The sequence below is a fragment of the Ochotona princeps genome, chromosome 19 (genome assembly GCF_030435755.1).
Source record: "Ochotona princeps isolate mOchPri1 chromosome 19, mOchPri1.hap1, whole genome shotgun sequence".
Taxonomy (NCBI): Eukaryota; Metazoa; Chordata; class Mammalia; order Lagomorpha; family Ochotonidae; genus Ochotona; species Ochotona princeps.
Window position 1 is genome coordinate 25466802 of NC_080850.1, and position 25775 is coordinate 25492576.

The 25775-nt window shown below is 41.0% G+C and overlaps 1 protein-coding gene across 1 annotated transcript in view; it reads right to left on the reverse strand.

The window, feature by feature from the left end:
- STK32A (serine/threonine kinase 32A) overlaps positions 1–25775 on the reverse strand; it is a 99927-nt gene that overhangs the window by 14067 nt on the left and 60085 nt on the right. The window contains exons 6-8 of the mRNA XM_004586533.2: positions 17245–17282; positions 10771–10860; positions 4012–4109 (exon numbers count right to left, since the gene is read on the reverse strand). Of these exons, the coding sequence (XP_004586590.1) occupies positions 4012–4109; positions 10771–10860; positions 17245–17282 (226 nt within the window). The remainder of the gene's footprint in view (positions 1–4011; positions 4110–10770; positions 10861–17244; positions 17283–25775) is intronic.

Consider the following 25775-nt stretch of genomic DNA (forward strand, 5'->3'; position numbering starts at 1 on the left):
ACAACCAGAAGCCCTGAGCGGTCCGCAGACACAGAAGAACAATAAATGTCCTTCGGGACCAGGGAGGAGAGCTTTCTCTGGTCCGAGCCTGGCTCCACCTCTGGACCCCCGCCCTCCCTCGCAGTGACCATCGGGATCGCTTCGAAAACCCCTCACAGCAAACAAACAATCATACAAACTAAAAAAAAAAAAACCTAAAATAAATAGACAAACAACAGAAAGTAGAGCTTGAAATCTGACAGGAAAGAACTGTTTTTGAAGAGCTGGACAGAACTAGTTTTAACTTGCAGGGGGAAATAAATTGATGTCCACTAGAGGGCAGCCATTAATAATATTAATATATTTTGTAGTGAGAGTCTGGAAGTATGTGTTTTATGTGAACTGTAGATTATGTAAAGCTAGAGACAGGACAGTTCTAAGATACATTACAAATGAAAATATAGAAAATGAACAATATGGACAAGTAAAATGTGAAATGAGAACAATCCATGTGTTAGTCTAGTCATATTTCAGGAATCCGAATACGAAGGCTGAAGAGTTGCCTCTAAGGACATTCAAAGGATATAAACTGTATATTCCCTATGTTAAGATAAGGGTCATAGATGATGCACAGCTATCAAGAATGGGGACCTTTGTTTCTGATTTTTTTCAATATTTATTTTTATTTGAAAGGCAGATTTATAGGAAGGAGAGATACAGAGAGAGAAATCTTTCATCCACTATTCACTCCTCAAAAGGCCGCCATAGCCAGAGCCAGAGCCGAGCAGATCTGAAGTCAGGAGCAGGGCTCTCCTCCAGGTCTCCCACAGGAGGAGATGAGTGGTCCTCTGCTGCTTTCCTAGTCCATCAGCAGGGAGCTAGATGGGAAGTGGGGCAGCCAGGACATGAACTGGTGCCCCTATGGGATGCTGGTGCTTGCAGGCAGACAACTAGCCAATTGAGCCATTGCACCAGCCCCAGGGACCGTTGTTTTAGGATGGCAATGGGAGAATGAGGTGACAGAGATAACTGTCCTGGACATAGTCATCGGCATTGCGACCAGTTGAGAAGCTGTTAGGGGTGTTTTGAAGTGCATTTTTCTCATTGAGACATAGTTTTCTGTCAACAAGAATGTGAAGGAAATTGTGTAGCAGGTCCCTCTGTGACATAGTTGTACTAATACTTGTAATTAAATGTTAGTATATAATTTTCCTCAGATTAGCTGCATTTTGAGATGTAATTGCATACTGCCTAGTGGCTGATTCTTCTGCAGTTGTCAAAATTGATTTGTAGTGATTTGTTCCTCGGTTCACGTGATATACATTTATTACATATCCATTGAAAGTTCAATGTTACGGAAAATACTGAACCCCACAGGATAAGGTCTCACCTTTACTGAAGTGATACACACGGGAGAAATGGAAAACTTAAGAGCAGCATACTTGATAACAGTAAAAATTATTGAGGGCAATTTAGTCTTTAAGAAGAAAATAAATTTAGGTGTTTTCTCATTTAGTGAAAAACAAGTCTAATAGAAAGATGCATGCTCCTATTTTTGCAAGAGAAGCAACATATTATGTCTATATCTGAAGATAGATTATCCATATGAGAACACAAAAGATTTTCATTTCCATACTATGCAATACTCATTCTTGAAGGTGAAATTCAGATGTCAGAGGGAGTTTGTTTTCTTTTTTATGACTTTAAAAATTATTCTTCTTATTAAAAAATTTTTGTGTGTATTTTATTTCCTAATTGGGAGTCTTCATTGCCTCAAGGACTAATTGACTGATTTTTATTGAGTAACCAATATGTTAAAGGAGAAAAAAAAAGAATGCAAGTTCTGAACCACATCCTGTGACTTCTACATTGACATTTCAGTTATTAGTTTATATACAACCGGGTGCTATACACCTTAAAATGGCTATAGAATGGGGCCCGGCGGCGTGGCCTAGCGGCTAAAGTCCTCACCTTGAACACGCCCCGGGATCCCATATGGGCGCCGGTTCTTATCCCGGCAGCTCCACTTCCCATCCAGCTCCCTGCTTGTGGCCTGGGAAAGCAGTCGAGGACGGCCCAAAGCTTTGGGACCCTGTACCCGCTTGGGAGACCTGGAGGAGGTTCCAGGTTCCTGGCATTGGATCAGTGCAGCACCGGCCCGCTGTGGCTCACTTAGGGAGTGAATCATCGGATGGAAGATCTTCCTCTCTGTCTGTCCTCCTCTCTGTATATCCAGCTTTCCAATTAAAAAAAAATGGCTATAGATTACTATTCAGCTGTCTCATGTCTATTTTAATTTTAGTATTTAGCAGTTCATAGCATTGAAGCATAATTTTGCTGAACCTGGCTGTTTTTCGGGTAGTCTAACTCTATAACTCTAACAAGACATATGTCAACAGTTTAGGCGAACAGTTTTAGGAGGGGTGTGCAGAGAAATCTTCAATACCCCAATGAGGAGTAACTGATCTTTGTGTCCTATCCAGTGAGTTATAAGTATATCCCTGCTGACTGTTTCCTGTCTGTTTCTAAGCTTTCCTTGTTGTCCTCTATCTATTCTAGTTTGTTTGTTTGTTTTGAGGGGTTTCTGGAGCGATCCTGATAGTCATTACAAGAGAAGGTGGGGACCCAAAGTCGGAACCAGGCAAGGACCCGAGAAAGCTCCTACCCCTAGCCCCCAAGGCTCTTGCTGAACATTACATAAGTGAATCCCGTGGCCCCCACTCTCGGGCGTGGGAGTGACACAGCTATCCCGGAGACAGGCAAGTGAACCAAAGGTGATTATTCTGAAGCCTTCACAGGTATTCATGGATTCTCTCTTGTGGTTTAGACTGCTTGGACCTGAGGGATTTTTCTTTCCTGTTGTTTTTCACTTGGAACTGGATTGGCCACCCTGTACATATTGTCTTTTAGAATCAGATAACCTGTCTGGTTTTATAGGTTCCCAGCAAGAAAGGAATTTTGCCTCAGGAAGGATCCTAAGTGCTGTCTCATCCACATTTGACTTAGATGACACTCAATGAGACTTTTGGCTCAGACCTTAGTGTTGATGCTAGAATAAGTTAAGACTTTGGGGCTGTTGGAATGAATTGAATGTATTTGACATATGAGTGGGGCATACATTCCAGAGGTTCATGAATGGAATGCTATGGACTAGATATTTGTGACCCATCCAAGTTCCTGTGCTGAAACCCTGACCCTCAGTGTGATGGTATCTAGGTACGGTCTCTGGCAGGCAATTAGAGCTAGGGTAGGCCTAATAAGATCAGAGATTTAGAGGATTTTTGTCTCCCCACTCTTTCTGCTCCCTCATATCCACCCCTACCATGTGTAAACACAATAAAAAGCTAGTGTCTGTAAGCTGAGAAAACAGGCCTCTGTAGAGTCAGCCTTCCTGGTACCCTGAACCAAAACCTACTGTGAGCAGATAACTGTTGTTTGAACCACGCGATCCTTCGTGTTAGGGTAAGCCAAGCTGTGACACCCATTAGGCAGACATTCACATCATGCAATAGCTTGCAAAAATTGTCTAAAATACACGTTTTATCAGATTTGTTTTTTATCTTTATTGTTTGAGAAAAGATTTTTTGGTTTAAGAAATGTTTCCTTTCAAAGAAGGCCAGTCTAAGTTTTCACTAAGCCCAGCACGTACAAGCCAAATGACAAGTAGGAATCCAGCAAGACAGGACATGAATTCTGTTGCATTAATAATTCACACTTGCCTTGGCAAGTTCTTCATGAATTAGAGTCAACTACTATAACTGCAAAACAAACATGCATGCTTCATTCATTTCCCTCATTTGGGATTTTATAATATACGTATTGTTCATTTATTTTTTAACCATACAATTTAATGTTTTCTCACATAGTTGGCCCCATATGTAGGATGAAGAATTAATCTGTACATTTGGCAATGCATGACATAGCTGTTTCCAGTTCTCAAACTGCTTGATTCTTACAAAACAACATACCTTTTCAATCTGAAATAGAACTTTCTAGAAAAATAACCAAAGAAAAAATGCAATCCCACCGTACCCGGCCTCTTAACAGCTCATATGCTGTCACTCCTAGGGACCACCAATCAACAGCAAAGGAATAACCTGCTTCTTTCTTGGAGTTGAACATTTCAGGTGCTGAAAAATACAAAGTTAGGCTGGTTTTATTCCCTGAGATACAACAATTCAAGTTTCCCAAGATGTTCTCCCAAAAGAGAGTCGCAAGCATGAAAAGCATGAACATTTGCGCTGCTATTATCAAACCTGGTTACATTGCTCTCAAGGGCAAGAATTTGTAATTTTCCATTTCCCCCTTTAGCCTCATTCATCACCTCACATACGCAGGCAAGACCAAGCTTTCATGGCTACATCCCTCTATTTTAGATCATGCACCTGTTAAGAGTTGGGTCCTTTCAAGACTCAAATATGCAATTGGCCCTAAAATCAAAAAGATTTAGAAGATGTTATTGTTGTCTTGATTTGGCAGGTTTATGCTAAAGGCTCTAAATCTGCTTTGCAGTTGCAAACCAGGCTTACAATCTGGTGTCACAAACAATATGGGAAGTATTTACCGCTTCCTACCTGGATGAAAGAAGCAGGGAAGAGGGAGTGAACATTCTGGAAAAGTATCCTATGAGATTTTTGCCACAGCTGTGAGTCATATACTCTTTGTAATCTGAATTCTTTGAATTGATTCCAATGGAATGCAAATCCTCTTGAGGGGGTGAAATAGGGAGAACAAAGCATGAAACACGAGCAGATATTGCTTTGTAATTCACTGCCACTTTTCTAGGGTCTAGTATAGACCCGAGTAGTCCAAATCACTGGACAGAAATCTGTCGAGTGAATGAAGGGCATGGGCCATTTTCTGTTACTTTCTTCAGGCCATTAGCAAGGAGCTGGATTAGAAGTAGAGCAGTTGGGAATTAAACCAGTGCCCGTATGGGATGACAGAACTACAGGTGGTGGCTTAACTTGTTGTACCACAGTGCCAGCCTCAAGTCAGTCTCTATTATTATTTTTATGAGGTTTATTTATAAATTTTGAAAGAGAGATGGAGAGACAGAGACAGGGAGAGAACTTGCATTTGGTGGTTCACTACCCAGATGGTTGCAGTGGCCAGTGTTAGGCTAGGCTGAGGTGAGAGCCAGGAGTTTCATCTGGTTCTCCCAGGTGGGTGGCAAGTGTTCCAAGACTTGAATATTTGCTGCTTTTCCCAGGCCCTTAGTAGGGAGTTGGGTCAGAAGTGGACCATCTGAGCCATGAAACTGGCACCCAGATGGCATGCCAGCATCACGGGCAGCAGCTTATCCATCCTGCCATCATGCTGACCCCAAGGCAGCCTTTGTAGAGTTAGAAATTAAATGAACTAAATCATGTTAAAATATCTGCACAGAACCTGACACAAAGTACTCAAAGTTGGCAGGTACTCTTCCAGAGTCAAATACCCACAATCCTCAAAATGCATGCATAGTAGATACTAATCCTCACATTATGAGGGACTGACTCTGCCTAATGGAAATAAGTATGCCATGGAAGTGCACCCAAAGGGCTTGCCAAACCCAGTGCACTCACATTCTAAGCAAAAGTTTGCACACAGCAAAATCAGTTAGAGATGCATAGTGTCAACATCCCAACCCAGGACTGACCCTGATGCTAAGAGCTTGATGTAGCAAGACTAAGTAGGGCTCACATCCTTCTGAATTCACTTCTCATACACCACTGCATTCTTGCTGCGAACTGCAACTCCCAATGCAATTTGGGAGATAATGGCTCTGACTCCCTGGTCCCCCCACTAGCTGGATGGACAGGCCTGTTCCCCCATTTCTGCCTTTTCAGCATCTCACAGCAGTCATCTCAGCTAGTCCCCAAGGTGATAACTGACAGCTATCTCACTTAGAGAAGCTGCAGAGAATTCGGCAGGATAATCACACCCACTGTGCTAAGAAACCGCCACACAAGATCATCGTTACTCCACAAAAGTTGTACTCTCTATCATACCGGATCATCTTTGCAGTTTACGGGAGTGTTCTTTTTCTTCCACCCACTGCAGTTTTGTGGAATGACTATTCTTTTTGCTTCTCTTCTATTAATTTTCAATCACGAAGGCATTGAGGTATGCATTCATTCCTTGAACAGACATTCACAGCATTTGATGCACTGAGAAATGTTGGTAGAACATTCAGACAAAACACCATGCCAACATGTGAGAGGGTAAAAAGCAAATAAGCCTTTGAGACCTCAACTAGGTGAAAGAAAAAAGAAAAAGAGGAGCAAGAGGCTGGAAGGCCACCTGCTCCTGTCAAGAAACACAAAGGGGTGGAGAGGAACCAGTTTGGCTTTAAAATGTCAGTCCTTTGTTCAATATTTTTTTTTAAAAATATTTATACATACATTCAGAAAAAGTAAATAAAGCATTAAAGGAACATTGAACAAATCACACAAGGAATTGTTTGCACGACCACTGCAAAAGATAAGGAGACTCTTGCCCACACCACTATGTTCTGTTCACAACTTCAGATTTTACTGTCTCAAATTTTTAGATTAACAATTTTCTTGCTTTGCTCCATAGATTTACTCCCTACATAGGCATTTCTAAGCAATGGTTTTGCTTCTGATTATTTGCTGTGTAGCTTAGCTCCCAAGGACTGTGCAAGAGTGAGGTGAAGGACCACTCAGCCTCCCACCTGCTCCCTGCCACTCTTCCCTCAGTGCTTTAGAATAAAGGAAACACAAAAAGGAAAAATTCTACTTTTTATATTCTATTAAATTCTGCGACATGAAATCCACATTTCTGTATTCTTTGGTGCCTTGCTTTCCTTAAACAACAATGTGTGTACAAGATTTAACTCCCGTGGATGCACGTAGTTATTGTCTGTACATGCTTGGTGTTAGGTGAACATACTTTGGCCCAACTATCACTACTATTGCTGATAGTTATTAAGTTATTTACATTCCAAGGAAAGTGAACAATGCTCTCATGGACATTTCTGTGCATGTAGGACCCTTGTAAGTGCATACAGATTGAGGGCATGTTCTCAGTACGTATGTATTTGGAACAGAGGGACTCCTGGTAATGGAGATGTGTATATTCACTTACACTAAGGATTGCAGAGTATTTACCTGTTTGTGCCAAATAACATATCAGAGTTCCTTTTCATCCACATCCTTATGCATCCTTGGTATTAACTGACCCCTTGGTTTTTGCCAGTTGGTGAGTGTGGCTTAAACTGGCATTCTCTCAATGACTAATGAACGAGACCACAACTGAGTGTCTTTAGTGAGTCCTGGGATTTTCACCACTTGATTGACAGATTTCTAAATACTTGGTCATTAGATTTGGTCTGGATATAAAGAAAGGGTTCTAAACTACTCAGTAAGAATAAAGTACTAGAAATTATTCAGGGACTTGATCAGAATGATTCTTGTGTACAATAAATGTTAAAAAGGAGATTTGCATTCCATGTAATATTCTACATTATAAGGTCCAGTAATTTAGAATTGGAAGCAACAGAATACAGAATAGAATTTTTAGTGTCCTTCAGTGTCACTGTAAAACGAGTGCTGGTAAATCCCTGTTAGCTTTTATCAGACCAATAGGAACATGATTTTTTAAAAATACAAAGTGAACTCTTACATATACTTCCTCTTGGGAAGATTTCTATAAGCATGGACGGCCTCTCGATAAATTGATAAGCTATGCAAGTCAGATATTTATTTCAGAATAAAATAACATGTTGACCTTGACTTAGAGGCATTTCAGAACCCACGCAAAAATACAAGGTTATCTATCTATTTATCTTTCTATGGAGAAATATGTTCGTATTTCTCTCCTCATCTCCCTGTCAGAAAAAATCTTGACTTCTAGATTCAAACAGAATTTGGCTTAATGCTAAGCCTTTTTTTTAAAATTATTGCCATGTAATCTTGGGTAAATTACTCAGCTTGTGATTTCCTCATTGTAAATTGGTGAGAAGTATTGCCTATTTCATGGGGCTATTGAGAAAAAAAAATAAATGAGTAAATGAATGTAAAACATTTTACACATTGTTTGTTCCACAGAAAGACTTCAGTATGTATTAGTCACTGTTAATTACAAGCGTGAAAGCAGGGAGCTTTCATAGAATCTCTCCCCGACCCTAATTTCCTAGCTCTGTCTTGTGACCAGACCAGAAACGTCAATTTTGAAAAAGAATTAAATTATACAGATATTGTACTTAAAATCACCGGGGAGAGAAAAGGAAGGTGGCCTCCCTGCACTTCGCTCACCATGGAAACCAGCGTTGAAACCCCAGATGCACATTTTCTGATTTGGCTCCAAGAAAATAGCCCTTCGTATGGAGACCCAGGACACCTGGGGATGAACTCATCAGAGCAGCAGCTTGGATATTTCTTTTCATCATTTGAGCACCATGGGTTTTAGACAGAAAATAAGCTGAGTTTTATGTATTCTGTAATTTTAGAAGGGGACAAAAGAGATTTATTCCTCTCACCGGTAATTGGAAGCCAGGAAATTTGTCAATTGTTCAAATATCATATAAAATAAGTCTAATTTTTTTCCTCTACAGATTTCTCTCTTTTGGAAAGTGAGGTGGCTCTGCAAGAATGAGGTCTTTCTCTTTCTCTCTCCCCATCTCAATCTCTCTCCCCACCGCACTGCCAACGTAAAAAATAGAATGAAATATTAAAAGAAAGTGGTATCGCGCCTACCCTTTTATTTGCCTATGAATTCCTCTATGCCTATGAATATGACCACACAGTCAGTACAATTCGTTCCTCCTGGCTTAATCCCACCAGTTTAAAGAGAGGCATCACCCACTTTAAGTCTCTTAATTGGGGGTAGAAGCATGAGTAATTTTATTCTCCCATCCACCAGCAACTGTACAATGTCTAATCTGTATTTTTTTTTAATTGGACAGGAGGCTCTGCTAATGATAGCTTAGACTGTTGCCTAATACATCTTAATCCCTATTGCTTCTTATAATGTTTACTTCAAATACTTAAAAATCTGATTCAGAGCTGCTCCCCTTGACCCACAAAGATGACTGGGCCACTTGCTCTTCCTTTGTCCCAGGAAGCACTGTTTGTTTTAGGACACAGAGCGGAGATAGCAGAGATGCGAATGCTGCAGGAAGGGCTCTCTTAGTTGCTGTGAATGGCTGACACAGCTCGTGGTGTGTGGCGCAGACTGTAGCCTTTCCTGAAGAGCTTCACAATGCTCAGGTGTCTGGGCTCCGCCCTCAGCGATTCTGGTAGCGTTGGAGTCTCTTGAGAGTCTCTTGTACTGCCATCTACAGTAAGGCAGGCTAACAGGAGCCCCCTGCCCTCCTCCAGGCTGTACCCACCCCTGGGCAGGTGAGGGCCCTTGGGAAGTTGGACCACATCCTTGAACGAAGCTACTCTCCCCACACCCACTGTCCTTGCAAACCTCTCTCTCTGATTCCCAGCCAGACTTGCCCTCAGAGTCATCATTCTTGCAAGCCAACCTATGCTGTGTTGGCTCAGGGACCAGCCAGCAAATCCAGTGACTAAACAGATATTTAGTCTAGAATGGGATGCCAGGCACCTCTTCCCAGTCACCCAATAATTTCCAGATATTTAAGATCTGATTTAGCTGCCTTCAGACAAGTAGGAGATGGGAATATGCCCTTCTTTATTAATATGGTAAGCTCCATAAAGGGTGGCAGGAAAGGATTGTCAGGTCCAACTAGCTTTAGTTAATTTTAGTTTTGTTAAAATACCCATATAAACGGGGCAGACATTTGACCTAGAAGCTAAGTCACCTTCATCCTATTTTAGAGTGCTTGGGTTCAAGTTCGGCTTTATTCCTGATTCTAGTTTCCTACTGACACACACCATGCATGATGGTTCAAGTCGTTGGGTCCCTGCCATCTACATGGGAGACCTGAACTGAGTTCCCACCTCCTGATTTTGGGCTGTACCTACCTGGCCCCTCTCTTTCTATTTCTGTTTCCCTCACAAATAAATAAAATACATTTCAAAGTTTTTAAGGATTTTAATTATTATATATGTAAAAGCAATATAAGTATCATGAATCCTTGCAGAAATTATTGCTCCAATGAATCTATAGGGATGATTTTTCCAACAACTGGAGTTAGAACACACAACTGAGCTGTTAGCACAATTAACACAAGTTTCAGCAATTCTGTTCTTCAGTTTATCTCCTTAATTACCCCTTGGTAAATTCTCAATCTTCAGGGCAGAACCCAGTTGTGATTATCACTCTAAGCAGCATAACACAAAGTAATTCACCCTTCCCAAAACGCAGGGTCTCCTTGTCTTTAAGAACCCATGAAATTGTTGGGTTGTTAAACCTAAGACTAATATTACCAATATCAAGGCATGTTGTGGACCTTACAGTCCTATGTAAGCGATGGCTCAAATAATACTTCTGTTACTTATTACCATTCTACTAATGACCGTGTCTTCCCTCTCCAACCCTATGTGGTTTCTTCTCTTCAGTATGTAAGATGCACAAGCTGGGTGCCTGTGTTGCTCACAGCTGGGTCACCAGCCCCTAAAGCAGTGACCCGCACCCAGAGACTCTTATTTATCTATGGAAGTAGCCAGTACTTTCTTGTTAGGAGGTGGGTACACACTGTCCTAATGTGATCCTGGCCTTCGTAAGCTAAGATCTGATGGGGTGCTTGCAAAGAGAGAATCCTGTACTGCATCAGCCCCATGCATTGGGAGCTACAAGTCCCTACAGATAATGCGACATTTAACAAATGAAAGAAGTTCGCTTTCTAGGAGCTCCAGCCACTTGCGAGGCCCGTACCCATGTAAGGCTTGGTGCCAGCCATCGTGGTGATCCGCATCTCCTTGGGCAGCATTGCAGCGATGTTGAAATCGGTGATGTGCACATGTCCTGGTGAGACAGAAGGAGCACCGAGAACGTTAAGTCCCATTCAGCCCAGGGGCACAGCCATCCCTCTAATCAAAAGCATCTGGAAGCTAGGTCTGTTCTTATGTGCTAGTTGGCATCAGAGATAGGCAATAAATGCTTAATTATTCTGTTGTCAACACTAATGTGGTCTCAAACCAGCAACCCTCCAGCAGCCAAACCATGATAGGAAATCATTAGTCTCTGATGGCAAATTTATACCTCCGGCTCAGAAAGTTTTACGCTAGTTGTTAAGAATTTGTGTTCTACTTATCTTACTTTTGCAGTTTTAGGAAGCTTTTGTTGGTAGGCAGCATTTTAAATTGGTTTAGCCTATACGTATTATAAAGGAGACAGTCAAGAACTGTTCAAATATCCAATTTCCAAGCATATATCTGGGATTTTTAAAGGAACACACACTGTTACTCCAAGTCTGGCAAGAGTGTGGACACCTATAGTTATTTCTTTTCCAAAAGAGAGCTCCTTTGTTTTCCTGAAATAGTATTTACATACATTTTTTTCATCTAATAGTTCAAGTTGTCCCCAGTGACCCCCAATGGAATAACTATCCAGGGAAAGTATGAGGGAAAAGTCAGTTTCTTAAAGGGACTTTATGAAGAGCACTTTCGACTGAGAGCCAGGACACATGAGCGCTCCCTGGGCCTTAATGTCTAACTCACAGTAGACCTCAGTCCCTCTCTCCTAGGATGCAGAGAGCAGAAATTGGGCTGGGTGATGACTGTGGCTTCCCTCACCTCCAGCACTCCCTGGAAAGTGCTATCAGCATCCCTTCCTTCAGAGTTGGGAGGAGGAGAATGGCTACAACTGCAGCTCAGACAGGCCTGAGACGTGATGTGTGTCCAGGGGCCTTTGGAGTGTTGGCATTTCCATTTGCATGTGTCTGTGGTTTTGAAAAAGATAGCTGTATTTGAAGAGGTGTCATCTCATTCTTCCTCATGTCCCACAGAAAACATCATGGTTTACTCTCTGAGAGCATACAGTCTGCTGCCAATCCAACTTTACCCAAAGCATCAGGGCAGTGGCTAACACAGTTTGATCCAAACTAGGTGAGCCTGGGGCTGGGGTGGTGAACAGCTTCTTCTCTAGAATCAGACGGCCTGCCTTCATGTTCAGTTTCTACCACAATCTATTTGTGTGATGTGGAAAAAGTTGCTTATCTTCCCCAGACAGTTGGAATGATCATAGTGGTTTTCTCATGAAGTTACTAGGAATATCAAATGGATTGATGAGAATGGGAGACTTAGCAGAAACTTTGGTAGGAAATGCTAATATTTTGCCAAAAAATGTTCATACACATACTAAAGCTTCTCTCTCCTAGGATTCCAATTCAGTGGGACTGATAGAACATGGCACTGATAGGGAGTTCAAAAGGGCAAACTCTACAGGCATTTTCAGATGAGCAGCCAGGCATGTGGCTCCACTGTGACGCAACAAGGTGTTCTTAGCTCAAAACAAGGGAAAGCTGTGGGATGTCTTAAAACTACTTGGTTGCCAAAGTATCCAGACCAATGCTGCCAGTTTGGCTTGGATACCCATTAAACGCACAAATTCTTGGCCCTCCCCCTCAGGTTTCAGAATCAGACCTTCCGGGGTTGAGTCCCTGTGCTTAACCATGCCCTTCAGGTGCTTCTACTAAGGTTTTAAATAAAGTTTGAGATTCCTCTGTTGGAGAAAGATTGCTTAGTGGAAGGTTGCTGCCATAGTAAGTATTAACAACATATCTGTTGAATTCAGTTGAAAGAATATTGGACATTTATCTTTTCAGTGCTATTTACATGCATGTGATTAATGTGGCTTTCAAAAAGTATTGTTTCATAAAGTTTCCTTTAACTCCATGAGATAGTTCCTTGTTTTATCAGTGAGTTGTTCACTGGTAAAACTGCAGGCTCAGAATGAGGAGAGTTGGGGTGATGATTCAGAATGTGCTGGGGTATGAGGCTCTAAAAGAGCTTGTGTTACTATCTTAAAACCAAAGAACCAAATAACCTAAAGGAACTACAAGTCCTGTTTTTCATTGTTTCCATTGTTTTCCTCAGCCCAGATGCCCAGCAAAGGAGTTCCTTGAGGGACAGGACATGCTAGAAGTTCCAGCCTGGTGCTCTTGAGCTCAGTCCTGGAAGTGGGGCTGACTTCACATGGCCTTGGCATTGACGGTAAGTCTGAAGCCCAGGCCCACATGCTGCTATGCTTTGCTTCTACTCAACACAGTGAGCTGTCTGCCATGTTCCCGTCTGTGCTAAGAAAATGAATTTGAGCACGCTAAGACAATGGAGATGGTTCTGTCTCTGGCTGATTGAAAGTCACAGGAATGCTTTGGGAATTAAGGGTCATTCTGGGAATGCGGACTTCAGGTCATTTCCCCAGGGTCAGCACTAGATTTCTGGTCTCTTTGTGATGAACGCTGTCCTGTGTGTTGCAGGGCATTTAGCAGTATCCTAGGCCTCTCTATATGCTAGATGCCAACGACACGTCCTAGCCCTAACTAGGATCCTGATGAAAATACCTCCAGATATGGCCACGTGCCCTCTGCAGTGACAGGCCATAAAGCAAAACTAACCCGAGCTGAGGATCACTACCTCAAAGATGAGCAAAGTAGGAGAGGAATTCAACCTCTCCTTTTTCCTTTCCCTTGAGACAGAAGATCACATTAAAAATCTGATTTCATCTTATGAAGTCATTGAATTCAGCATCCTTACTCTGCTGTTTCTACTCTTCCTGCCTAAGCCTCTGTTTAGTTTCAGACTCTGTCACAGCTACACCATCTGCCAGAGCCCATGGCCAATTGGTTGATAGCACTGCCTCTTTCAAAACTTTACTGTATTCGCAAGTATTTAAAGAGCATGTGTACCAGTTTGTTTGTTTGTTTTCCTGGGATGCTTGTTAAAAATGCAAGCCTTTAGGAACCTAGCACAGTATTCCTATATTATATTATATTGTATTCTATTATGAAGAGTGTGTGCACCTGTGTGTTAGGAGCATTTGGGAGCGAGGGAAGCTGTGACGGAAGCATGCTCTGCTCCTCTTATCCCTCCATACTGAGTTTTTGCTCTGCTTCTTGTGTGTAGGAATGATATTAAGAAATCTAAATTATAGATGATGCCACAATTATCCTTGTCTCTGATATGCCAAGCAGGCATTATTGTTCCTCTGGATGCAGCCTTTATTTCCTGAATAATTTAAGGAAAAGACACAAATGCTAGACACTATGGAATTGATAGAATTGGATGGGGCATTTAAATTGGTGGGGTATGAAAGTGTCTATCAGGACAGTTTGTTATGAGCCATCCAAACCTAATGTTATCTTGGCTCTGAACTAGTAAATGAGATGTCTGGGGAGAACTGTAACAGGTATGCTCTAAATTAAAAACATTTTTTAAATGTCAAATTCCTATATACAAGAAATACTCATTTACATCATGGAAAACTAAGCCGTTTCAGAACCAACTCCTTTAACCATCAGTCTTTTCAGATGAATGTCAACAATTAGAATCAACTAGAGTCAGTTTCTGCCTGCTACTGAAAAGTTGAGTTAAAATATAAGCCAAGTGGTATGCCACGCAACTCTGTTGGGGTGATGGGAGTCCAAGGCACATTAAAGAGATGAGTGGTTATGCTTGTTCAGTTGCAAAAATGCCCACACCAGAGGCCCATGCCCTGGCTCATCAGGGTTGAAATATCACAGATGCAAGAGGAGAAGACAAACCAAGGCTTCACCAACAGCACCACCAAGAAAGTCACACCTCCAGGCACTCCAAAGGGCGGCCATTGTTTGGTGGCTCAGGCAAGTCCCTAATGAAGTGGGAGAGGTAGGCAGCAGGGATGCGTTCATCTGGCAGTGTCTGAGAAAGTATTTAAACTGTATTTTCTCCATAGAGGGATCCCTTGGATAATGTTTGAAGAACGGTTTTTCATTTTTTAAAATGTACTTCTATCTTCATGTACAATCCTTGCAATGAATTTTCTCTTTTATTATTGGCAATGATTCTCAAGTTGGGTTACAGAAGACTGCCCTTTTAAGTCAGTAGTCAAGCCAAAAAAAAAAATTCTCAAGAGTAAGAGGTTCTTTTTATAAACACAAAATGAGATGCAGGTACAGACTGGGTTATCTCTAAGGCAACTTAGGACAAACAGCTCACACTCCTTCACCAACAGAATCCCAGTCACATTGTGAATAAAATGCCATCAACTGTGGCCTCCATGAAAGAAGGCACAATGGGGTAACATGAAGTTCAGGATAACATGGAATTGTTTAAACACAAGATTCAAGAAAAAATGTCTGTAAAAGACAGAAAAATGACAGCTTTTACTGACTGCAGAGATCTGATGCCTACAAGGTGTGCACTGGCATAGACAGAGTCATGTAAAGCAAGCTGCCGTATCAGATGCTTCCTTCCCCAGACGCCAACTGCTGCCTCCTGGGACTCACACGCAGGTTTGACTTCTGTTGAGTGATTCTTTGCGACAGACACTGCACCTAACATGTTCTAAGTGTTCTGTCAGTCTTTACAATAACCCTAAGAAGTAAAAACTTTCTTTGTTGCTGAAGAACCTAAGATACAGAGAGAGTTCAAATGACTTGTCAACTCTAAGTGGAAGAGTGAGCGAATTCGGTTTCGAATTCAAGAAGTCTGACTGCAGAACGCACACCCTTACCCATAGCACAGTTACTCTTTCACAAGGGTAGTCCTAAAGCATTGTCACATTTAGAAATTAATTGACTGCTTTGCTTTTTCCCTGATCTATATTTTGACAATCTGTTCTGAATGACATAACAAGAAGGAAGAAGTTGAATAAAAGGGGAACAGGATAACCTCATGGTAGAAATAAGATAACAACCATGCCTCAGAATCAAGGGTAAAACTCTATTTTCTGAATGACAATTAATCATGATTTTTTTTTTGGCTGGGGGAGGTGGAGAGAGGGCTTGACAAGCCGTGTGTCTCTACCCAAGGCCTTTGCAGATGGTACAGCCGTGGGTGTACGCAAGGGCACCAACTGAGGGGGCAAGCAAGCACCAGGCTCCCACTGGGTTCTGCCGGGTCAGCCCTGTGTGTCAGAAAGCCGTGGCGGATGAGGGGAGCACTTGTTTCTAAGATGTACAGAATTCTCTGTGCAGGGTTAGATGAGTCAGGCTGAGAGCGGGTCCTGCTTTCACTTCAAGCAGGGGTGCTGTCTGAAAGCCACCTTCACGCTGAGTGTCACCTTTCTGAGAGCTGCCGGATCTGTTCTGAATGTCAGAAGCAGTAAAGGTACAGAAGAAACCAGGCATTGGAAGAAAGTGGAAAAAATTCTTTTAGACAGTCTATAAATAAATAATGACCCCGAGCTTTGAGATTAGAGGTCATACAAGAGAGTGTTTCTAAGCAGAGGTGGGGTCTGCCAAGTCAGGTTTAAAACTCAACAAGGTAAATAAATGATGAGCGATGGCTGGTAGATGGAGCCGCAGTTCCTTGGTTCCATGTGCAAAGCCTTTTTGCAAAGACTGAATGAATATGAAACTCTACAGAGAGAAAATCTTCTCATTGGCAACTCTCCAAGCAACAAAGCAAGGGCCTGATATTTACGACATGATATTTATGTACCCTACAGGTCATTTCTGATGTGGTACCAATAAACCCACATGCACATGAAAATGGATACCAGGAAGACATTATCACCATTTATTCACAGTTGGCAAAAGCTTGTTCCTGAGAGCCTCTGCCATCGGTGAGTTTGAACCTCAGCAATTCACTGACTTCACAGTCATTGTTATAAACCTGCATCACTTCACATTCATATAAATATACACACACAAACATGTAAGCATTTTATACACATGATAGTTTTCTTTAAACATACTTATGTTTTGTTACATTCAGAAAACGTGTACCCTACAAATCTAAAAACAAGTTGCCAATGTGAGAAGCGAAGTACAAAAACAGATTAAATGAGGGTAAACTAATGTTACCATTTGGCGGGTACTATTATTGTCTGCCAAATTCTAAGCTTGAGGATTGCCTGGAATTCATAGGAGAGATTATTGCATGTTATAAGATATTAAGGCAAACTATTACCAAAAAAATACAAACAGAAAAATCCAAAATCCTGAGATTTTCCTTGAAGGAAAGTAGTAGAAGAAAATTAAGAAACAATGAGTAAACTCAGTGTTTAGGGAGTATTGCTGTACTATGCCACAAGCTGAAACGGTCCCCAATATTATCCCTTGTACTCCAAAACAGAGCTTGTGTGTAGAACTTAACTGAATCCAACAAATCACCTTTTTGTGTGTGTGATATTCCTTTGTTGGAGATCATCAATTTGTTCTACATGCATACCTTTTCATTGATTGCAATGAAAGCTTTTACTTACCATGTTCATCAAGTAAAATATTGTCAGGCTTCATGTCCCTAGGGAGATAAAAAAAAAGTTGTTCTCAATCAGACAAACAGAACTGTAAGGTAAGGGCAGAAATGCTCAAGAATGCTATCGCATTGAAGCTGTGTACTCGCATGTCATTATCCACAATGTCCTTTAGTTCGCCAAGTGAGAGATCAAGTTCCCTGTAATAGCCCAATGTCTAGATTTGAAAACTGAGGCTTCACCTAAGACCACAGTTAGTCAAGGGAAGAACTAGTTTCCAAATTTGGGTCTTTCATTCAAAAGCATAATTTTTAAAAGCATACTGTATCTAAACATGTAAGCATTGAGCTATATGATAAAATGTGGCATTTCTATTAAAATATTATAGCATTAATAGTATTAATTAATTTCTGAGTAGCTCTGTAATTACATAGGTATGTGAACTTACGAATTGGGATGAATGTAGTCCCTGATATGGCTGCCTTTGGCACCTGCAGGCGTTAGGGTTTTAGTATACTGCAATGTCTCTAGTTACTGAATCATCGTTTCTGTGTCATTTCATAAAGGGCAAATCATCCACGCACTGATACACAGGGTAGTGATTACAGCTGATCACACTGATTACTATGCTGGAGAGTTGCCAAAAAGTAAATTTCAGTTGCTCTCAATTCATAGAAATAAAGCCAGTTTTGTAAGAAGGCGAAAACTCTAGAATTCCTAATAACAGCATTCACTTTGCTGTGAATGAAAACATTGTTGCACGACTTAGTTATACACAATGTTTATCTCAACATACTTGAAAATTAAGAAATTAACACGTTACCATAAAGGACAAAATCCACTCTCTTCCAGTGCTGAGAGTAAATGGATAGCAAAGAGGAAAAGTGATGGCCAGTAGTCTTCCATGTCCTCCCGAATAAGGATTCCTGTCAGTAGTGCTTCTCAATCAGGGAAGGCAGGACAGTTTATAACAGCCTCCAGGTCTCTGAGATTATCCCTGCCTTTCTCTAATGTACCATCAAAGCCCTTCAGACTGACTTCACAGAAACCATTAGGGAAGGAATTCTGAAAAAGTTTTTGTGAATGTGTTTTTTAATCCTGGTCAAGTGGCTTTTATGTTGCTGTGATAAAGTGACCTTGTCTTGGACACATCAGATGCTCAGCATCCTCTTTTCTTGAAAATATTGAGTAGCAGGTCTCTTCCCTACAAACGGAACTAAGTGAATGCCATATCCCAACGTACAGGTGCATAGCTTACCTTACGGATTTCAAAGATGTTTCTCACTCAGTATGTGAGGTTGTTAAAATTGTGACTGCAGAGAGAAATCACCTATACCGCTGGCACACTCCTCTCTCATGTAACGTATAATTGGGTTAGAAGATGCTACCCAGGGGTTTCAAATTGCATATCTCTGTGACTAAACTCTCATGTTGCAGATCTCACCACAGATACCTGGATTAATTTCATTATCAAGTAAAATTCACTCCTATGGCACAGAGTCCCATTCATAGCCTGCTTCCTGTCACACAGAGCACAGAAGGTCCCCCTAATGTCTGTGAGTCCCCCAACTGCTCCTGTCTGCACCTGCTACTCTTTGTCTGAACCAGGGCCTTGTGATTCGTCTGCTCGGACCTTAATTCAGATTCCATCCGTGCCTCCTGGATATTCCAGCACTGGCTCCAGTGCCCCAGTCATGTGTGGACTTCATGGTATATTTCTTCCACTGTCACATGTATCCCATTTACAGTTTTTGTTCTTCAACTAGACCATGAGCTCCTTGATATCAGGGATGGTTTCTTGGTTAACATCTCTTTGTATCACACACAATCCTGGGGCCTAGTGATCAGCACATGTGTGACTCAGCCACACGTGGAGAATTCCTAATGCATGTAAGATGATTGATCTTCACGGTGCCTAACAGGGTGCCATTGCACACTCTCAAACATACGCTACAGCTTGAAGCCAGACATGAACTGGAAGCTGGGTTCTTTCACCCTCTTAGATCTGCATCCTGTGAGCATCAGTCAGTGTTAGGTAAGAAAGAGGTCCAGAACAACCCTGAGAAAGAAGCAACGTTTGTGTGGCAAGATCAGTACAAAGCTCTCGGCCTACATTACGGAGAGGTTGATGGCAGAGTGAATTCCTTTGGTGTCTGACATTTTCCTAGCTTTCTATTAAATACTCGAGTATCATTTTTTCTTATTTATTGAATCTCCAGATTATTATGTCTACTACTTTTCCCAGAAACTCACAAAATAATAGAGATCAGTGGTATAACAATTAGGTTCCTGTACTGTTTCTAACTTTACTCTTATATTCATTTGTATATCAAATATTTATCTACTTTTGTAAGCTACCGAACTAGGATGTAGGAAACATAGAAACAGAAGAGGCACAGTCCGCATGGGGCTAGAGAGGACAGGGAAGATTCGGAAGGAACCGGACCCCAGAGGAATCAGGTAGTCGCAGGGTAGGTCCACCGCAAATTCGGAGAAAGCATATGAGCAGATCTCAGAAAAAAAATGCAAAAAGATAAAATAATTACTAAATATAAAAATAAACTATATAAGTTCAGCTTGTAGCTATACTTTCTCCATTTCTAAGTCACTACAGAGTAGATTTCAGTATGTTAAGACTGTTTACTCTGTGCTAAGAGAAAGAAAATGAAAAATGCAATCGACTGTATAAAAATTGCTGGAACGAGTTGAGATTTTCTTCTGAATTTCGAAAGCATCACTTCCTTATTTCCCCAGTCTTCTCAAGTCAACCAATATTTGAAATGACTTATTTGGAATACTGCTTTCATTTAAGGTATTCTAATATAATGTAATTTAGTGGTTACTAAGCAAGGATACCCTTCAGGATCACCGAGGGAACATTGAGCAGTGTAATTTCTCTGACTCATCTCAGTCCTAACACATATACTCTCTGGAGACAGGCCTAGGCATCTGTCCAAACCAGTTACCTGTAGGACATTTGGGAAGGCAGTGATGCAATTATGTTCAGAAATACCAGCTAGCCATTGTCCAAATCCAAAAAAGCTGTGAGTCTTACTGTAAAATATGAACCTCATAGAAGCTTATCTGTGGCCAAAAAAGCATTGGAAATGAATAAAACTACCATTCATCAACAAATTCTTTCGAGGCCTTTTACCACCTCCATGTCACTAGCAGAAAGCTAATCAGACATCCTTCTCACTTGCTATTGAACTTTTTTAGTGAATTCAGTGGCTGTGTGGATGTTCCATCTAGTATCTTGGCTTCTCAGTGTCTTGACTTTCCTCCCATAATTTATCTTATCCCATTCTCCAGTCCCCCCATCTCCTTAATTACCACCTTGTCATCCTTGGAGCTCATGACTTATCCCTGATCAGAGTAACTTTTGATCTGGTAGTTTCTTAGTTTGTATACCTACCACACAGACCAACAGTTACTGGCCTTGTAACTTTTTTTCTTATTGTAAATGATTTTAGACAGAGTGACAAGGAGAGGGAGCGGTGAAGGGAAATGAGATCTAGAGACATCTTCCATCTGCTTCCATATGGAATCCCAGTGCATGTAAGGTGAGGATTTTAGACACTAAGCTACTGTGCTGGGCCCCCTGCCTTCTTTTCCCTGAACATCTGTTGTCCACATGCGGCCCGAGATGATGCTATTCATTACACATAACTAAAAATCTCTACTGGATTCCAGCTCACAGGGTACAGCATCCACACCATTGGCTGAGTCTGTATGCCTCATGTGTGCTGTAGCTCTGCCTAACCTTGAGCTATACCACACTCTACACTCCAGTTGTGTGCCACATTCCAGCCTCACTGGCCTTACTGGTTCCCTTTAGTTTCCATTCTTTTGTCTCCTGCCTGACTCCCTCACTTGGCTTGTTGCTTCCTGTCATTCCGTCCTTACCACATGGCCTCCAGCGCCTTCTCAGTCATTCTTAGTACACCACTGATTGTTAAATACTATAGTCCCAGGAGCTAATAAGAGTGCACAGAATAAAGTAGGTATTTAAGCAAACATTTATTGTAAGAATTAGTGGATCCTGTCCTTGGTTTCTGAATGTCCAGATAACTGTCTGGTAAATAAGAAGAACCAACAAACAAAATGACATCTCAATGTGACGTGCACTGTCTTTATGATTGGCCAATGAGAAAGTTGATCATTTTCAGTAAGTCCATGAACACGTGTTACAGTAGCCATAAAGAAGCGACCTATGCAGTTTGGGCCTAGGACTTCACAGATGGGCTTTGATGTTTTAGAGACAGTAAAGTCCAGTTCTAGGAACAAAAGTTTCTCTGGAAATGCTTGACAGTGTCTTGATCTGACACAAAAGGCCATGTCCTGCTGAGTCAGTTGACTGCCATGGTGAAAACCAATGCATTGCAGGGTAGAAATTCAATGCTACCTGTGGTAGGGTCCAAGGTGGAACTGATATATCCACCCTCCTCACTTGAGTGACTTTACAAGATATTAATGGAGCTTAATGACCTAATTACATCCCTTGGCTACATCAACTCTGGCATCAAGTTACTTACCCCGCTATCCAATGTGAGCTGCCTGAAAAGACAATGAGCACATCCAAATCTAAGCGAACCCTTTCATTGTCCCAAGGCTTTGTTATTGATTCACAGTTTGGATTTTAACCCTTTTATTCAACATTGTGTTCAATTGTATCATTTTTGGATTTTTCAAAGAGTAAAATCATTTATACAAAATATTTACATATCTGACTCTATAACCTATGATTATTTATTACTTAGAGCGTTACGCACAGGTTATTGGTCGTAAAGAGAAGAGCAGGTAGAATAGGAGGATTGAGAGATATTGTTTGAAGCACAAGGCAGAAGTGAAAAGCCACCAGGATTAGACTATGATGAACCATGTACTGTCTTTGTAAATTGTGCCTCTGAATCTGTTTATGATCCAAGCTGTGTGTTAGTTATGTACTCTTGGAGAATCCACTTATGTTTTTATTTTATTGGAGAGACAGATAAACAGGGAAAGACAGAGTCTGAGGCCAAGACAGAGTTTCCATCCATTGGTTCACTACTAAAATCTGCAATGGCCAGAGCTGAGCAAAGCCAAAGCCAAAAGCTGGTAACACAGTTCAGGTCTCCCATGTAAGTGGCAGAAGCCTGATTACTTGATCCGTCACTCCACTGCCTCCCAGCATTTGCAATGGCAGCGCGTTGGAATCAGAAGTTAGAACTGAGAATTAACCAGCTGCTCCAGTGAATGATGCAGGTGCGTAACTGCTAGGCTACCCTCATGCTCTCTCTGGGCAGTCTGCTTCCACTCTCTTCATCACCCACACCATTCTTCCTCCCTAAGATAAAGTCTTCTCTAATTAAAAAAAAAAAGCCTGCTAAGCTAACTGCTCATTCTTTCCCATAAGTAATTAAAGCCCTTTGAACTAGCCAGCCCTTCTTCATGTATAAAAATGGGAGTGATGTCTACATCACAGAGCTGTGTGACAGTTCTCAGACTTGTTGTCAACAAATGTCTGTTATGTGATCTCTTTCTTACCAACTGATTGTGACTGTTGCTAAACTTCAGCACATCCCAGTTTGTTCATGGGAATCTGGTTATAGTGGCTATATGAGATCATCAAGTATGTCAAAGGAATATTACCAATGCTTAGAAAAAATGTATTGGACATATTTGCATATTAGTTTGCTTTAGGCACAACCAGCTTTTTCATTAATAGCACTGCTTTATATGCCATCCTAATAAGCAGATCCAATTTCATTATATAGTAATTTAATATGGTAGACATAAAGTAACAAGGGTAGGAGTTTCATTCTCCATGAAGGTTGTCTTTTGCATTACATAATGAGTGTTTGTGCTTCTTCCTTCCAAGTGTCACTCAAGATATCAGCACATTCACTCTGACTTCCCTGTCACAACATTATAGCATCTAAATTTCTTCCCAACTTTCTTTGATAATAAATTTGTTCAGCAAGACAAAAGGTCAGTTACTACACTCCTGTCTCAGAATCTCATTCTTCTTCAAATTCCTCAACACCTAAACATCTTACGTCACAGTGTGCACCCAACAGAGTGTAAGGAGGGTAGCAGGGTGTCAGTGCTGAAAGACCATCTGGTAAAAATTGGACTTCTTTCTTTTATGCCACTTGAATCACAAAAGATCTTCAAGAGATGAGAGAGAACATGTTAACATTCATAGACTTCCAAAGTTGGTGTGAACTATCTCACAGTATGACATGAACATTGTCAATGGCTAGACAAGCACGTGTCAGCAATAGTTGCAAGTGAGGGAAATGGCAGAGGGCCAGTCCAATCAGCTGACTTTCAAAAGTCTTTGGGTCTTGACTCTGTGTTTTACCCAACTCATTTCCCAAGGAGCCTCCCTAAAAACCATTGGCTCATCACTTGAGTAATTTTAAACAAGTAATTTAAGTTTTCTGGACTATCTCTCTCTCTTTCTTTTTTAACCTGAAAATGAGATATAAAATCTATGACTTATGGTCATTGTAAGGAATGGAAGATAGCTGTTCATATCACATGCCAACCACAGCACGGGCAACAAGCTATGACTACAACCATTCTCATTAACCTGTTTTCAGGTTAAATAAAAGAGAGATAGCTCAGAGAACTTAAATTACTTGTTTAAAATTATATGACAAGCACTTGATAGGGCTTGGATTAGAACCAAAGACTAAAAGGATTAATCTTCACCTATATTTCAAACGTTTTTATCTTACTTGTTTTAATGAGAGAAAAGAATATTCTTACAGTCTGAGGTATATGGGTCAGATTTTTCTTGCAGAAAGTTTAGTTTTTTTCTCATAGTTTTCTCATATCTAAAAATCACAGTTTATATTCTAGAGCCAATTACTATGGCTTGAATATGATTTGAGTATGTACCACAAGAGTTCATGAATTGGGAACTAGATTCCCAGTGTATACACTGTGAATACACTGTGAATGCACAGTGGTATACAAGACTAGCCTTTTTCCCTCATTCTAGTTTCCCATATCTGCATGTAATCTTTCTTTTTCTCACACTTCTGCTGTTGGTGGTACTCTCTTTCACGATGCTTCACATCCAAAGGGGTCTTGTTTAGAGCTAGTACTACTATGGCTTTTGGACTTTCAACCTCCAAACTTATGAGCTAAGTCTCTTTGTAAGTACCCAGCCTCAGGTATGTCATTATAGTTACCAAAATCGACACACACTATGACTCTTCAATGTTAGTTCCAAACTTAAGATGGTGGAGTAGATCTGTTATTCTAGAAGGGTGAATTATGACAAGTCCCCAGCAGTTCAACAGTAAGAAACTTGTTTGAGAACTATGTCAGTATATTAGAAGCCCCATAATTTGATATATTTTAATCATCTTGCAGTCTTTGGAGGCAAAGTGTTTATTTGACAAGATTTCCTCCTTATGATTCAGTATTAGTCAAGATGCATTTATGACTATTATCTCCTTTGATTTGGATTCACACAGATGGAAACCTGGGTCACATTAATGCATTTTACCATTCAGGAAGCAAGGACACACAGTATTAGAGACCTATTACAAATCACATAGCCACAGAGAGCAGGTTGAACTTAAGTCTCCTGAGTCTTTCTCTCAACACCAGAAGGGTTGAAAAAAGTGCCCTAGTTAGAGGAAAGAAGAGTCTAAAAATTAGGATGAACCAAAAAGGAACAAACTCAAATGAACTCTATTGATCAGACGAGCTATTTGAGCTATTTCATGACGGAATCCTAACAAATGAAGCAGAAAAGTATTCAATTACAAAGTGTAAGAACTCAAAGTACCTTCACTAACAGGAGGGAAAACAAACTTATCATTTGAAAATGAAGCAAAATCAACTCTCCTGGCAGCGAGAAAATTTTAAAAGTGAAAATGAAAACAAACCTGGGTTTTTCCAATGCTTATTGTGAGTCTTTTAGAAGGTTCTAGAGGGAAGAAGACTTGAGAAATCAGCCAAGTTGTAGAATAAAATCAATTAATACATACACTAAAGTGTTTTTGCTAAACAGTGCCAATGTTAACTAGGCGCCGTACGCCAGAAAGCACACTCAGCATTTTGTACTTATATTATGCACCTCCCACTGCCCCCTCTTAAAGGAAAACACTTAGAGTTAGGTTTTGTTATTCTCCCAGTTTTACAGGTAAAGGAACAGCCCAAGAGAGACCGGAGAACCTTCTAGGTTGTATAATTAATAAATGGTGAATCTTGGGTCGAAGCATGCACTGTGAAAATCCAGACCCTTATGTTTCCTGGAGAAGGAAACACGGGAAAGGAGACTGCAGGTGGATCAGTTACACGCCAGAAAGTGTGTAAGTTGCTGGAGGAAAGGGGTCAGACAGGGGAGAGCTGTTGATAGGGACAACCCCACCACAGGCGGAAAAATAGAAGCTGGATATGGGAAAGAAATTAAAGGTGAAAAATAAGTTGTCTTGGCAGATGCTGTTGCAAAGCAAGGCTGAGGAAGGAAAAGTGCTAGGACCAACTGCTTAAATGAGCAAAATTGCAGCTTGGCGATGGTTAGTTAGGCTGTGTAT